The sequence below is a fragment of the Dermatophagoides pteronyssinus genome, unplaced genomic scaffold (genome assembly GCF_027571235.1).
Source record: "Dermatophagoides pteronyssinus isolate colony J.1.1.1.1 unplaced genomic scaffold, Derpt_VIB-CSIC_2022.12 sq0018, whole genome shotgun sequence".
In the NCBI taxonomy this organism is placed as follows: domain Eukaryota; kingdom Metazoa; phylum Arthropoda; class Arachnida; order Sarcoptiformes; family Pyroglyphidae; genus Dermatophagoides; species Dermatophagoides pteronyssinus.
The window spans coordinates 809,272-826,186 of record NW_027461542.1 but is presented as its reverse complement, the minus strand read 5'-3'; the positions used below and the strand labels follow the sequence as shown (position 1 = coordinate 826,186).

At 28.0% G+C, this 16,915-nt stretch overlaps 1 protein-coding gene and 1 long non-coding RNA gene across 5 annotated transcripts; one reads left to right on the top strand and one right to left on the bottom strand.

Moving 5' to 3' along the window:
• Positions 1-7,539: 7,539 nt before the first annotated feature.
• Positions 7,540-10,191, top strand: LOC142645680 (uncharacterized). Its single transcript, XR_012846753.1, has 2 exons — positions 7,540-8,175; positions 9,416-10,191. It is a non-coding gene; the product is annotated as an uncharacterized LOC142645680 (long non-coding RNA).
• Positions 10,192-11,032: 841 nt separating this feature from the next.
• eya (eya transcriptional coactivator and phosphatase 2) lies at positions 11,033-16,348 on the bottom strand. Of its 4 annotated transcripts, none has more exons than XM_027342100.2 (12): positions 15,945-16,348; positions 14,228-14,844; positions 13,659-14,132; positions 13,503-13,577; positions 13,219-13,427; positions 12,832-12,918; positions 12,691-12,749; positions 12,465-12,616; positions 11,948-12,062; positions 11,752-11,873; positions 11,586-11,686; positions 11,033-11,520 (listed from the first exon to the last, which is right to left on the bottom strand). In XM_027342100.2, exons 2-12 carry the CDS (start codon positions 14,760-14,762, stop codon positions 11,443-11,445), a joined length of 2,007 nt encoding a protein of 668 aa, XP_027197901.2. In that variant the 5' UTR covers positions 14,763-14,844; positions 15,945-16,348; the 3' UTR covers positions 11,033-11,442. The 4 variants fall into 4 exon arrangements, with proteins under 4 accessions (XP_027197901.2, XP_027197905.2, XP_075678670.1 ...); XM_027342104.2 differs by lacking the exon at positions 15,945-16,348 and adding an exon at positions 15,760-15,900; XM_075822555.1 differs by lacking the exon at positions 15,945-16,348 and adding an exon at positions 15,721-15,896.
• Positions 16,349-16,915: the final 567 nt, after the last annotated feature.

Here is a 16,915-nt window from a genome sequence, read left to right as displayed (position 1 = left end):
AATATTCACCAAAAACAAAACACATTACACGCACACAAAAATCATTATCACCATTGAAATATTCAAAAACCAAAAACACACACCTGTATCATTCATTCATTCATTCATTCATTCATTGATCATTTTTTTCATTTTATTTCAAAACATTTCAACACTTTTCACTCAATCATCATAATGATGATGGTAATAATCACAAAAATGACAAACAGAAAAGAAAAGAAAAAAAATTCAGAAAATTTGGATCATTGAAAAAAAATATGAATGAAATGATCTTAAGAAACAAATGACAACGACGACTACAAACAAACTACGACAACATCTTTGTTGTTGTTGTTTTTACTTTCTATATTAGCAGCAGCAGCAACAACAACAACAACAACAACAAAATGAGACGAAAATGAAAATGAAAAAAATAGTCAATTGGGCGCCAAATATTGTATCTTGTTTCGGTTTTTTTTCTTCTTCTTCTTCTTCTTCTTCTTCGTAGTTTGTGCATCTTACTTTCTCTCATTTTCTCGCAATCAATCTTTACATTCTTTAGCACTTGTTGATCTAGCTAGCTCTTTATTATTTTTTTTTATTCGTCTTGTTATTATTTTTCATCATCATCATCATCATCATCATTTACTTTCTCTTTTTTCTCTTTATATTATCATCATCATCATCATCAACGACAATAAAGGCATCCATAATAAGATGCTTATGAAGAAAAAAAACTCGTGTTTTTTCTATTTTATTTTTCGTCGTCGTCGTTGTTTAAAACTACGCGCAAAAAAAAGTTAATGTTTCTTTTTGTTTTGTTTCTCTTTTGGATCGATATGATCAAAAAAATAAAACAAAACAGAAAAAAAGAGTTTGAAAATAAAGAGGAGAGTATTTTTTTTCTTTTGGATTGAAATATCATTATCAACCAAAGATAATCCAAAATAATCAACGAAATCGATTAATTAATTAATTAATTAACCTGAAAAATAATTTTTTACCTACTTCCTTTTCTCTTCATTTATGTAAAATGAGAAAGATTTCTAATGTGGTCTATGTTTATGTGTGTGTGTGTATGTGATAAATTAAAAAAAAATGAGATATATGTGTTATCTTTGTTGATGTTGAGAATCTAACACTAACTTAACCGATCTAACAGGTTGGTTGGTTGATTGGTGGACCAACCAACCAAAATTTTGGGAGTTTCTTTCGTTTTTTTTTTGTTTAAATCTAAAAAAAATTCATAAATGACGTGACTTGATTTGATGTTTCAAAAAAAATCTCTTTTCTTGATTCATCAAATTTTTTTTCTTACTCTTTTCCAATTCTCTCTCTTTTTTTAATAAAGTAAATTTTTCAATTCAAAGGTGACCTAATTTTGTTTTTCGTTTTGTTTTCGTTCGAAAACATAAATTCATGTTTTTTTTTGTTTAAGCTTGCTGCAGTAATTTCATGCTTGACGAAAATATATTTTTCTCTACACAAAATTCTCTCTTTTAATAAATGAAAAAAAATCTTTAAATCTGAAATTCAAACGAAACAACAAGACATCCGAACAAGATTTTCTTTGGGCTAGCTGTTTGTTTTGTTTGTTTATTTGTTTGTTTTTGGTTTCGGTACGGTTTTGGTTCAAAATCAAATTCAAATTCAATTGAAAAAAAAGTATAAATATCCCATTTGGTTTTCGCATAGAGAAAGAGAAAGAGCTTGTTGAAAACGACTAACAAGTTTACATAACACTTTTTTTTTGTTGTTTTGTTTTGGTAAATGCGCATGCTTTATCTAGTTAACTGAGAAAAAAAAGTTTAGATCACGCGGAAGAACAAGATTTTTTTTTCGTAAATAAGATTTCTTCTTTCCTCCCACACACACACATACTATGGATGTAACACAGAAAAAAAATCCGAAACTAAAGAGTGACATATTAACGAACATGAACTTTTCTTTCTTTCTCTGTTACTTTTGGAACAAGAAGAAATTTTTTTTTTGTTGTTGTCTGATAAACACGAGATGCCCTGATCATCTAATTCGAATGACAATTGATGATTGAAAATTTGTTGTTGTTGCTGTAATTTATGACAAACAACAACAACAAATTGTGACAACCAATCTTATTGGATATACATGAGCAGGGGAGGGGAAATTGATCATTGATCTTATTGATTTTTTTTGAGGGGATAAGAAAAATGTTTTTTCATATTGAATAAAGTTATCCGGGTAATATCATCAACAACAACAACAAAATGAAATGAAATATAATGAAAAAAAGCTATTTTTTTCATTTTATTTCAAAACATTTTCTCAGGTTTCACATATATAACACAAATCAACCATCAATTATCGTATGATTGACATACAATTGACAATTAACATTCATTTCATCGTATTTCATTGTTTGTCACGATAATAATGATAAATTTAACAATTTTGCCGAAAATTTAATTATTAAATCTAATTTTTCTGATTATGAATCAAAAATGGATGTCAAATTATTAATTTAATTTGATTTGATTGATTGATTGATTTGGCCAAAATCGATCGATCAATCAATCAATCGATCATCAACTTGTTGCGCATATTTACTCTATTGTATGTGTATTGTTGTTTTAGAAATTAATTAATTTTGTTTCGCAACAAAATTTCATATTGATAAATTAGGTATTTAAAACAAGAAAAAATCTTAACCGATTCATCATTCATCGATCGAGGACGATGATGATGATATTCCGAAATGGAACTACCAAAAAGAACGAACAAGGAGGAGATTCGAACCTGAACAACTGATGATGATGATGATGATGATAATGATCAAGTTCAAATCAATGAAAATGAACTAAGAAAGAAAAAAAAAATTAACCTCATCAAAATGGAAAGTTTTTTTTTTTTTTGATTAAAATTGATCGATAAAGTAAAAAAATGAAAGGTGATAATTGATAATGTCATCGATTGAAATGTTATTTTTTTCCGTGTTCTTAACACCACCACCATTCACCACCATCAACATTTTTTTTTCTCATTCGATAACAAACTTTTAAACTCTCAAACTTTGTATTTGGTACAACATTGGGGCAACAAATGAACAAACGAAAAAGAAAAATCATAATTTAATAATGATGATGACGTAATCAACAACAACAACAAAAAATTTCTTCAAATCATACGAAAAAAAAATTATGTACAAAGACAGGCGGCTTCTCTTTCTTTCTTTTTCTCATTCAATCTATTGAAAATAATCAATAATATAATACCTGATAATTTGATTTGTAATGATGGCGTCAAGTGATAGATATGGTGATAGATAAATAGCTTCCACCTTCATCATCATCATCATCATAGACAATCGATCTCAATACAGATCATAAAATTCAAAATAAGTTGAAGAAACAGAAAGGGAGAGAGAGAGAGAGAGAGAGCCGGAAACGTCAAATAAAGTCTATATCATCATTAACTAATTAACTATAATATTATTTTGTTTCGTGTAAAAGAAAAAATTCATTCATTCAATTTCAATTCGGAAAGACAAAAAAATGGGAAAGGTAAAGGTAAAACAAAAACAAAAACAAAAACAAAAACAAAAACAAAAACAAAAACAAAAACAAAACAAAAAATTGAAGGGAAAAAAACTAAGTCAAATCAAATGCGAATGACGATGCATATTAAGCATTTTCCATATATTACCAACAACCAACACACCTGGCGCCAAATGACTTTTTCATTTTCAAAAGCAAACAAAAAAATCAATCAATATAATAACCTGATTGATACAAGTGTATCAGATAGAAGATTGGGACAACAAAAAAAAACAAAACAAATTCAATTTTTTTAATTGAAATTTAAGAAAAAAAAATTCAAACAAAACAAACAAACTTTGTTTTTTTTATCATCATTTGGATTCATTGTTGTTAATTTTTCTTTCTTTCCTTTCTTCCTTCCGAAAAAAAACGAAACATATACGAAAAACGTGTTTAGAGTTTATCATCATCTTTTTTTTTTTATTATCATTTTAAGGATGTTTATTTTTAAAGAGTACAATTGAAGTAAGCAACAACAGAAACAAAAATGACAATAATAATAGTAACAACAACAAACCCGAAAATATCGTCCAAAATGATCGATCAATCAATCAATCAATCAATCGATTGATCGGACAAATACAAATAGAAAACCGAATAAAAAAAACAGGACAATCAATCAAAAAAAAAAAAAAAAAAAAAAAAGTGAAACGGACAAAAAAAAACCCCGAAACTAAAATGAAACTTGGACACACAATGTTGAATTGTTTATCTTTTTTCATTCATTTCAATTTTCAATCTTTTTTTTCCTTCCCCCCCAAAAAAAAACCAATGTCCAAATAATGTAACTTTTTTTTTCCATTGTCATTTTGATTGGTAAACATTTGAAGAAGATGAAGGAAACAACAACAACAAAAAAAAAGGGCCACACACAAACATCATCATCATTATCATTTATATTGGAAAATTTTAAAAAAAATTATTAATTAAAATTTATATCAATGATGATAAATTCATTGATGGATTGACCAGAGAAAACGAAAAAAAACATTACATAATTAACATATTTTTAAAAAAAGATTCAATGCAAATGATGATGATGATTATTATGATAATGGCCAAACCGATCCATTTATAATTTGGAATAAAAACCATGTTTGTTTGGTTTGGTTTGATTGACAGTTTCGATATATAACAACAACAACAACAACATATTTGGTATTCAATTGGAACAACAACAACAGCAACAACAGAAACTTGAAAAGAATAAAAAAAAATGATTATATATCCTGTGTGTGTGTGTCTTTATAATCAAAATACACACACACACACACAGGATATATAATCATTGAGATGTTTACGTTTTCAAAGGGGAAAAAAAAAATATTTTTTTTTCTTTGTTTTCTGCATAGAAAACATTTTTTTTTTGTTGTTGTCAATTTCCTGATTTCAATTTTCACAAAACAACCGAAACAAACACCAAACAAACAAACAAACAAACAGACATAGACACATAAACCAAAATCGATTCAATAGAGAAATGGATATATATTGATATGTGATGTAAACATCGTTGTTGCTGTTTTGTTTATTTATCAATATAAATAAAAAAAAACTTTATTGATTATGGTCAGAATGTTTAAACCAGGAACACACCGAAAATATAAAAAAAAGGAAAGGATTGTCAATCAATCAATCGATCGATGGATGGATCGATAAGAAAGATAAATCAATCGATTATTGTGTGGTCAATTTTTTTGAGAAAGATGGAAAAAAAGAGAGAGAAAGGATAATGTCAGAATTTTTTGTTTTCGCTATCTACATCATCAACGTAGACAAATTTGATTTTTTTTTCACGAAATTTTTTCTGCAAAATTCAAATTAATGAAATTATAATTGATGATTATAAAGGCAGAAAAAAGGTGATGATTATATTAATTGAAAAATTAGGGAATAATTAACAAAAAGACAAGGCTTGAAGGCATATTTTTCAAAAGAAATTAAAGAAAGAGAAAATTTTGGCTGAATAGATTCGATTTGGGATATAATTCGAATCATGATCATCATTATCTGATCGATCTGAAAGATAAGCATGATGTGTGATTGAGTGAATTGCTTATGTGATTTTCACAAATTAAAAAAAAACAAAAATTTTAGACTTTTTTAAAAAAAAACCATAATTATTTGGTATTATATGAAATTCGTGATTGTTGCAAACAACAACAACAACAACAACATCGATAACGAGAAAATGATTTCAATTCAAAGAAAAGAAAAATTTTAAAATTTCTGAAAAAGTTTCAAACTTAATTTTTTCATTCACTTTTATTCATAAGATAGGAGTGTTGGGGGGATAATAATCATAATCCAAAAAACATGAAAAATGATTTTCACTTCATCATCATCATCGACATAATTCTTTCATGATGATTATATACAATGTGAGAGAGCGAGAAAGAAAGAGAAAATTGGGCATATAATTTGAAATTTTTTGGAATAATTTCATTCAGAAAAAAAAACACACACACGAATTATATGTGACTGCCATCTATCGTCGAGATTTTGTGATAAAAATTTTAAAAATTTTACAACCAAAAAAAAATTGCAACTTTGAAAACTTGGACGATATTTTCGACGACTGTCAAAACAAAATATGAAAATTTCAAAAAAAAAGAAAAGAAATTTTATTATCTTCAAAGATCTGATCAAAAAAAAAAACTGTCCTTGAAAATGTTTGTTCGAAAGAAAAAATTTCAGAAACATTTCTGACTTTCATCATCATTCAGATTTGTTTTCTTTTCTTTGGTGATATTTTTATGATGGTCGATGTTGTAAAAAAACAACAACAAACATGTATCGATCTCGTATGATTGTAAGAAATCGAAATATCGAAAAAAAACAACCAAAAAAAAAGAAAAAAATGCTTACCATTTTTGTTTCGTTTGTTTGTTTTTGTTCTTAGGTAATCTTTATGACATCGACTTTGGATTTGATTTGATTTTTTCTATTCGATCAATTGATGTAATATCACATCATTGTTTCTCTTTTTTTTTGTTGAGCAAAAAATATCATCAATGAAAATGAAGCAATTCAGTCTATACTAGTCTACGCACAACAATATTATCATTAAAATTTTGAAATAAAAAAAACAAATATATTTTACTTTGATTGAGTCATAAAACAACAACAAAATTAAGAAAAAAATAAAAGTTTCATTGGATCACAATTTTTCTTCGGAATTGTCTGAAGTGGAAATAGAATCGAATGTTTTGTTTGTTCGATGGACACACATATATGGCACACACACACAAGCAAAAATCGTGGAAATAGATTCGAATGTTTTGCGTTCGAATATCATTTCGTTTTCATTTTTGGAAAAAAGAAAAATCAAAGTTTTGAAAATGAAAATTTAATAAAAATTTGTTGATCAGTCATCATGAATAACACAACACAAAAAAAACTATAAATGAATAAAATACAGGTTAATTCAATTATTTTGAAATATAGATAGATAGATAAATAGGATAGATGATGATGATCATCATCATCATCATTAGATTGTGATAGATTTTTGACAAAAAAAAAATCAACAATCATCAAGGACGATGGACGATACAATCGATCATCATCATAATCATCATCATCATCATCATCATCACCAATTTGAATATGGTAATGGATGATAATGATGATGATATTCGATAATCATATGTTGATGATGATGATAATTTCAAAATAATCCACATAACAACAATAACAGCATAAATGATTTGAATAGCCATGATAATGTTTGGTTGGATGATACAGGAAAACAATTTTGAAATCACACATACAGTCAAAAAAACATAACCGGCATTCCGGGAATTATTCAATCAAAATCAAAATCAAATTTTTTTTTTTGTTGTGGAAATCTTTGAAGAAAGAATTTTTCGAACGATAATGATGATTACGTATTTTGTGATTCGGTTACTCAATGACAACGTCAACAAAAACAACAACAACAACCGATAGTCTATTTCTACACATACAGGTATGTATTGTTTTGTTTTGTTTTTTGCTGATTTCATTCGGCAATTTTTTTTTTTTTGTTAAAAATTTATTTCAATTCATTTTCTTTGTTTGTTCTCAATCATCATCATCATCTGAATGATGACCTGTTTCAGACGCTCGAATGAACGATAACCGAGAAAAAACAACGGTAGCAACAACAACAACAACAAAAAGTCTGGCTCTCACCTAAAAGATCTTTCTTCTTCTCTCTCTCAATCTCTCTATCAAGAAATCAAATGAAATCATCACATTTGGATCACCACCATCATCATTCTTTTGAAAAATCAATGATTATCATTCATTGGCGCCAAAGAGTAAAGAAGTTTTTTTTGTTGTTGTTGTTGTTCAATGTCTTCTTCTCATTCTTCTTTGTCTTCTGATTATTCAATCATCAAGTTTTCAACAAAACAAAATCTGGCTAAGAAAAAAAACAAAACAAAATCTTTATTCAACCCGAACCCGTTAATAATTGGTTACGGTTGTTTGATTTTTTTTGAAAGAAAAAAATTTTTCTCTTCAAACTTTTTTGAAATTTTGGAAAAAATTTTGAATTTTTCATTCACAAAAAACGAAAGAGAAAATTTCAATAAGAATTAACCAAAAAAAAAAAAAAAAAAACGAGAAACAACAGGTATGACATCCTTAATGTTTTTTTTTTTTTTAATAAACATAATTCATTTGATTGATTTGATTCAAACACCAAAATAGATGATTTTGGGTTTTTCAAATTTCAAATTGAGCTAATCACCATCATCATAAGCATCATTATCGAATGTCAAAATTGATAATTTGAACTTCTTTTTCTGTTGTTGTTGATTGCCTCCACACCTCCCCATCATCATCATCATCATCATCATCATCAGTTTAGTCCTTGACCATCAATCAATTGGATTGGAATGATGTTGAAATGTGAAAGAGAGGGGGGAGAGAGAGAGGGAGAAAAAACTTTTTCAATAATAATTATTATTATGTAGGGCGTCATGTTTCATATTTTTTTTTTCTTCGTAAACTTTTCAACAACAGCAACAACAACAAAGATGTTTAATAAATTATATCTTGAAATCTACAAGCAAACAACAAGCAAGCAAAAAATAAGGTTTTTTTTCATTTATTTCTTGCCAAGGGGACACTATAGTGCCAGGAGGAGAATGATGCAGAAAAAACGCGCGTGTGTAAATGTAACGCGTGTATTTCTTGAAGCTAGTTAGTTAGTTAGTTAGTTACATTGATCCTGAAACAAACAAAAAAAAATGAACGAAACAAAACTGAACGAACGAACGAAAGTCACGTTATTGTAACATATTTTGCTTTTTGCTTTTTGCTTTTTTTTGTTGTTGTTGTTTGTTACTTTTTCCATTTATTTCAATGAGAATACTGATTGTCAAACTGAAATGAAAATGAAAAAAAAAAAATGGAAAATAAAAATTACACAACGTCAACGAAAAAATATTGCCAAATAAATCAAATGGTTTGCTTGTTTGTTTGTTTGTTTGTTTGATGTTGACAATGACAAAAAAGCAAAATGATGATGATGATGATGATTATCCATTTACACGCAATTCATGATGATGATTATAATCATTTTGGAAAATTTAAAAGAATATTTTTAAATTTGAATTTTTTTTTCTTCAAAAATGATAATCATGCTGTTGTGCAACATGTTTTTTTTCGTTTGATGTTCGTAACATGCAATCATTATTTGAATTTTTGAAAATTTTGAAATTTTTTGAGAATATTTTTTGGGAAATTTGAAAACTTTCTCGTAAATTTTTTCTCTGTGAAATTTCCGCTATGTTTGTGACCAAAATGATGGTGTTTTTTTTTGTTTGATCTAATTTTTTCTTGAATTAATTAATTAATTAATGAACCAGGTTGTGTTAATTTAATTTATGGGAGAAACAAAAAAAAACCAGAAGCAAAAACAAAACCAGATAGCCTGGAAAAAAAACAGGAAAAACAAAATCAGGTTGGCCTTGGAAATCCAAACCAACACCTGTCGAGTTGTCTGTTTGCCTTTTATGTTAATTAATTAAATCAGAAAAAAAAGGGGAAAAAATTCAAGTCGACCGCAGCATTCATTCATTCATCAGGTTTGACCTGTTCAATGATGATGATGATCTGATGATCAATGATCCATGATGATAAACATGATTTACGATTGCTGATGACCATTTTTTTTTATTTAGGGGAAATATAAACGAAGCAAAATGCATGTCATGTGAATATAATTAATATATTTTTTTGCTATGATCAAACGTAACGTAATGTCGACAACGACGACGAAATCGATTAACAACAACAACAACAACAACGGGTCATTTGGAAAAAAAAGTCATGATGATGATGCCAAGAAGCCATTCATTATCATCCACCAAGCATTATTGATTTTGATTTGAAATTTTGAAAACAAAAATAAAAATAAAAATTCAACAAACTTTATTCAGGTTTTTTTTTGACCAATAATGGTTGACCATAATAATAATATTCGTTTGGTTGTTTAATGTTGATGATGATGATAATGTTATGCGATAACAAAATGATGCGGCCAACAAATCACACACACAAATCACGAATTGAAACTTTTATTTTTGAAATTCAAAAAAAAAACTTAAACATCACAAACACACACACAGGCAGACAAACCGAATAAATGAAATTTACGAAACGATAACTTTTACTTTTTAAAGCCTCATTTTTTTTTCTTTTCTTTGAAGGAGAAATTATATAATAAATTTTCTGTTTGCTGTTGCTGTTATATGGCTACCAATTTCACAAACACGAGACCATCATCATCATCATCATCATCATCGTGATGATGCAAAAAGAAAATTGTGTATTTTTAAAGAGACCAAAGCAAAGCATTTAGCAAAATGCATCATTTAGCAATCTCTAAGCAGTGGTGGTGGGCAGTTTACATTCGTTTTTTGTTTTAAAAGTTTAGAGAATATTTTGGAGCGCAAAAGATCATCATTTGTTGTTGTTGTTGTCTAATTCATCTTAAACATCTTATTCGAGATAAAGAAAAAAAGGAGCGTTTAGCTTAGTTTAGTTTTTGTTTTTTGTTTTTGGCCTCCAGTAATTTTTCCGAAAATTCTCTCTCTCACTTTATCAGATAAAAGATTTTTGAACTTCAACATTTAAAATTCTCTTTCTATCTTGGTCTCTCCACACATATCTAAGTTTCGAAGAAAAAAATGACTGAAATGATGCGGCTGACCTTTTCTTGCATCCGATTTTATTGATCAAGTTTTTTTGTTTTTGTTTTTTGTTTTTCAATAATCAACAAGCAACAAACAACAACATTGATTAGCCAAGAATTTGCTGTTGTTGTTCGTTCGTTGATTATGATCGTAATTCTTTGACCATGATCTTTTGACATTGAACCTGTCGATAATCATTATTATTATGATAATGGCTGTCGATGATGGTCGATGATGGTTGTTGTTGTAATCATTCAATTATCTTTATTTAAATCTTTACAAGGACGATCAATGTTTGTTTGTTTTATTCAAAATCAATGTTTTTTTTTTTCTGCAAAGTTAATTTCTTTTTCTTTTTTTATTTAGATTCCACACACACACACACACACAGAGAGAAAGAAAAATTAAATCAAATCAAATCAACAAAACAACGTTTGGATTTTTTAAAAAAAGTGAACAAGAAAAAATAAAGTCAAACGAAGAAAAATACAAAAACAAACAAACGAAAGAAAAAAAAATGGAATATATTGTGAATTAATTGATTTTTCAATCAATCGATCGATCATTTTTGATCAATCATTTGATCATCTAAAAAAACTAGAGAAAAATATTTGTTGAAATTTTTATCGGATTGATCCATTGCCCAGACAAGACGTGTTTTGATTTTGATGTTTCGATGTTTGGATGTTTTTTTTTCTTCACAAAATATAATGCATAGCATTCAATAATGATTCAAAATGTTCACGTTCGTTTATTGGCCAGAATGGTAATTCAAGCTAGAAATTGAAGAAAGAAAAAGATTTGGATTTTAAATGTGGAAAATTCTTATTTTTTCACTTACTTTTTGTGATAATTGTTGTTCATCTGAACCTTTACCAACAACAATATAGGTACAATTTGAACCAAAACGATTCAAAACACGATTCAATGTATGTTCTTTGCCTATGTTTGTTGAAATCAATGAAGGAATGATGACGAAAATTTAAAATTTGAAACAAAAAACTTACTTGTTTTTGAACAGCTATAAATATTTCCAATTGAAAAATATGGTCCCAATTGAAATATTAATAATTTTGTCAATGTATAGATTAATGGTGATGATGAAATCAAAACATTTAAACAATTTGATCTAAATTTTCATTTTCCATTTTGAAATCGAAAAATTAAAATTTTGTTTTTCATTTCAATCTCAAAAACACTGACCTTGTTTTAATAAATGATAATGTTTTCATTGCTGAATGTATCCAATTTTTACTAAATAAATCAAAACGTTTAATCAGATCTTCAAGCTGTTCGTAATCATCTTTGTCCATTAATTCTTGAAATTTTTGTAAAATGAAAATAAAAAATTCAAATTAAATGAAAAAAAATTTACATAAAACGAATAAAGATTAAATAAGATTATGATTGGATGACACAGTTTTCTTTCGTTCATTATCTGATCAAATCAAAAATCAAATTTTTAACATGAATTAATCAACTCTGAATTTGAATTAATCAACTTTGAATTTGATTAATTTGAATAATCAAAATGATAATTGAATTACATCATCATCATCATCATCGATAATGATAATGAATTTCGAACAAAAAAAAAAAATCCATGTCAGAATTAATTAGACTGAAAATTTTAATTAGATGTTAATGATGTTTGTAATATTAGTAATTAGTTTTGTTTTTTTTTTTTTTTTTTTGAAATAGAAAATTACAAAATTTTTACCATCAATTTTATCACCAAAATTTGAATAAATTTCATTAATTTTTCTGTAACGTAACGCCATCTTTTGTCGTAAATCACCACCACCATTATTTAACATTATTGAATTACATGAAACGGATGTTTTAAAACCATCAGCATGAAAATTATAATTGCTATGGTTTGGTTTTGGGTTAAGCAAAACAAAAAATCAATAAAATTTCAACTAAAATTTTCTTCATTTATTTACCTTAAATCCTGTCCATTATCATCGGCAGCCGAATCATCAATATGTGATTGGTCAATATCCTTTTTTGACAAAAGAAACAAGTTTTTAAAATAAAAAGTTGAAAATTTTCAAGTAAAATTTTGTCAACAACAACAAACAAACCTTTAGATCGGATAGAAATAAATATTTTTCAGCAAATTTATTGATAAAAATGAATATTTCATTATATAATGATGCTGTTAATGAATCCTGATTCGGGAAAAAAAGAAAACCAAAAAAATCAAATTAAAAATCATTATCATTGGAGAAAAATTAATGATGATGAAAACTATCCAGATGATCTGATAAACAGAAAAACAAAAATTAAGTAACACAGTGTTAAATTTTCTTATCTCGAAAAAACACTGACAAACAAAATTAATCATCGAGATAAGTATAAGGACGATGATTATTAATTTCAAATGTCAACTTTGTTTTGGAAAAAAATTTTTTTCTCAAATTCTTGTTTTGTTTATTAAATTTTTGAAAAAAACTTTGAACAAAACTTACATTAAAACCAGAAAAACGATTATATTCCGAAACATTTAAATATGATAAAATTGTTTCATCAATATACCAAATGAATATACGATCAATATTATTTTCAGGTGATGGTGATCCGGATGATAATGATTGATTTGGATGATGACTGTTGTTGTTGTTGTTTGTTAACATTGATGATTGTCGTCTTGATTGACGTCCACGAGATGTTCGTTTGGCTTTGAAGAGATTTAAAGTAATGTTTGAATTAAATTTGCGAAAAACAAAACAAAAAATTACCAAAAAAAATTTACCTTTTTTTATTGGTGGTAATGAATGAATTGGTGATAAATTGGAATCATTTTTATGAACATTCAATGTGTATAGATCTAAGTGTTAAACAAAAAAGGCAATGAAATTAAATTAACCCTTATTAATCACTAATAGGGATGCAATCGATCAACATTTACCATCATTATTATTATCACCATTCATACGATTATTGTTACATAAATTTGTTAAATATGTTTCTGAATTAGTTTGATATGATGATGATGATATTCCACCATTATTATTATCATCATTTTCATTGCTACTTGCCGCAGCAGTTGAAGCAACAGCAGCAGATATTAATGTCGATGTTTGATGATTCTGTTGTTGTTGTTGATGCTGTGATGATAATGATGATGGTTGTGGTAATGATGTCAGCGTTGCAAATGGTGAATATGATGTTGGATAATTTCCCGTACAACCAATATACGGATATGATGATGATGAACTAGCGGCAGCAGCAGTTGCCGATGATGATGTTGTCGATGTTGTTCCACCATTAATATTTGTACCAGAATTATAATCAAAATGATTCAAACTTGGTACCATATTTGTTGGTGATGAATTTGAACCGCTATTATTGTTGGTTGCTGTTGTATATGCGCTATAATGATCTTTTGGTTTTGGTTTTTGGATTTTAGTTGATTAATTAATTAGTTAAGTTGATTAATTAGCAAAAAACCAAACAAAAATAGATCAAGGAACTTACTATGTGAATAAGGATTGGTTCCATTGATTGTCGCTGATTGTTGTTGCTGTTGTATTGAATGATGATGATGATGATGGGTTGGCAGTTGATGATGCGAATGATGTGGATGATTTTGTTGTTGTTGTTGATGATGATGATTACCAAATGTAAATGGTTGATGTAAATGATGATGATGATGCGGTTGCGGAAAATAAGTTGCTGTCGACATAAATGATGCGGATGGTGATTGACCATTTGTTGTCATTTTATGTTGTTGTTGTTGATTGAAATGATCATTTGTTGTTGTTGTTGTTGCTGAACGTAGATTACCATCATATGATAATGCGGATGATGGTGGTGGTGGTGGTGATGATGATGATGATAAAGATGATGTTGAAATAATACCACCACCAACCCCCAAACCATATGTAGAATGATGATGATGATGATTATTTTGTGTTTGAAAATAATTAAATGGTGATGTTGTTGGTGTTATTGTTCCAACTGTTCCAGCTGGTCCAGTATTAAATGATGATGGTAATTGATAAGCATTCATTTTTGACTTTGATTCGTTGGTTCAAAAGATTTTCGTCAAAAGAATTTCTTCAAGAAAATCAGCAAAACAAACAGACAAAATCCTATAAAAGACAACAAGGGTTAATTAACAAAATGATGATGATATTGATGATTGAAATCACTATAATAATATTTGTTTTTGCGGTAAAAATCAATCAAAGAATCGATTAATTAATTTAAGAAGTTTTTGGGAAAACAAAAACTTTTCATTGTTCATCATCATCATCGAAATCATCGAACAAACAAACAACGACACAAGCCATTCACACTTCTTCTTTCTTCGTTTGCTCTAATAATAATATTATGATCAAAATCAATTTCGGAAAAATATTTTTGATAAAATTAATCTAATTTTCGATTGATTGATTGATTGGTGAATGCAAAAAAATGGCTTGGCTATCAACAAATCACTTCGAAAGATTCGTTTATCGATTTTTACTCGGTTTTTTTTGGTCTTATCGTTATGATAACATTATTATTTTGTTTTTCTGATTTGCAGGAAAATACAAAAAACTTTCAAATGGCTTATAAGTGTGACGAGTATTGGATGAAGAAAAAAAATCTTTGGATTTTTTCCAATTTATTTTCCACCAAACTACTGGACCTTCGAAATTTTTTTTTAAAAATGTCAAAAAACGAAAATGAAAATGAACATATGGAATTGGATTTGGTGGAAAGAAAAAAACTCGTAAAAAAATTCGTTCAACAGCAAAACAGCGAAGTCAAAAAAAAGCTTTACGAAGAATTTCAAGTGGCCACCGTTAAAAAAAAAAATCAAACCACTTGTAAATCGATGGTGATGGTTGGTTGAAGCTTTTTAAAATATTGAAACTTTCAAAAAAAAAATCCAGACCACCACCACCACCACTATTATCATCACCCAATGATTTAACTTCTCTGTGCTATGTTGTTGATGGTCACCAAAAAACGATACGAACCGAAAAAAAATCGAAATTTGAAGAAATTTTTTTACTTGCAATTAGACACATGCATGGTGACACATTTTTGCTGATGATCAGATGGACACATGTGTGTGACACTTGTGATATTTCAGAAAAGTTTTTCTTTTTTAAAAAAATTTTCTCACACCAATTTTTTTATTTTGCTGCTACAGATCAACACACCAACCATGATGATGATGATGATGATGAAAAACACTTACAAATTTTCTGGCTTTTTTTTGTCTACTTGAATTCTTTCGAAAACAGAAACAGATAAAGAAGAAGAAGATGTAGAAGTTGTTTGCAATTTTCGGAAAAAGAATTTTGATGATGAGAATCTTTTTTGATCAAATGTTGATGATTTGTTTGTTTTTCGCAATTTTCGAAAGAAAAACAATTGAAAACAACAGGGAGACAACAAAAAAAAACACACAAAGCAATCATTTAAATGATGATGATGATGATGATTTGCCGAAAATGAAAAACAAAACAAAACAGGAAAAAAAAATCAGTTTTCAAGCCAAACACACACACATACAATGATTCCTGGCTGATAATTTGGATGATGATAATTTCGGATGATGATGGCTATATAAAAATCAAAATGAAAAACAAAAAAACAAAGCAAAACATGAACAGTTTGTTTTTACAGACTGTGAATTTTTTTTTTTTTGTAGTAAAATAATTTCTGGTTTTAATGTATGCTCTACATTTGTAAAAATTTATCTATTTTTTTTTGTTTTGCTGGTGCGCACCAGAAAACTTTACAGGAAAAAAGAAAGAAAGAAAGATTACCAGAAAGAGGCGTGGCTAGATTACTCGGATGGCCACGCCTTCCACTATTATCAACAAGGAAATTAAAAGGACGGTACAACCAATAGAGGAGAGGCTATATATATCGGCGTTGTCGTTGTTGTCGTTGCCATCGTCCAATCCAATCACAATCAAAATGAAACAACAAAAAAAAATTCAAAACCCAAAAAGATGTGATATGAAAAATTCGAAACCATCACCATCACCATCACCAAGCAAACAAACGAAAGAAAAATCCTATGTAACCAGAGATGTTTTTTTTTCGTATCGAGAAAACGAGTAAGCGAAAAAGGAAAATTCAATGGATTTTTCATTTCTGAAAGCAAACAAAAATTCTGCTTGGTTTGCAAGAAAGAAAGAAAAATCCTGATGATGATGT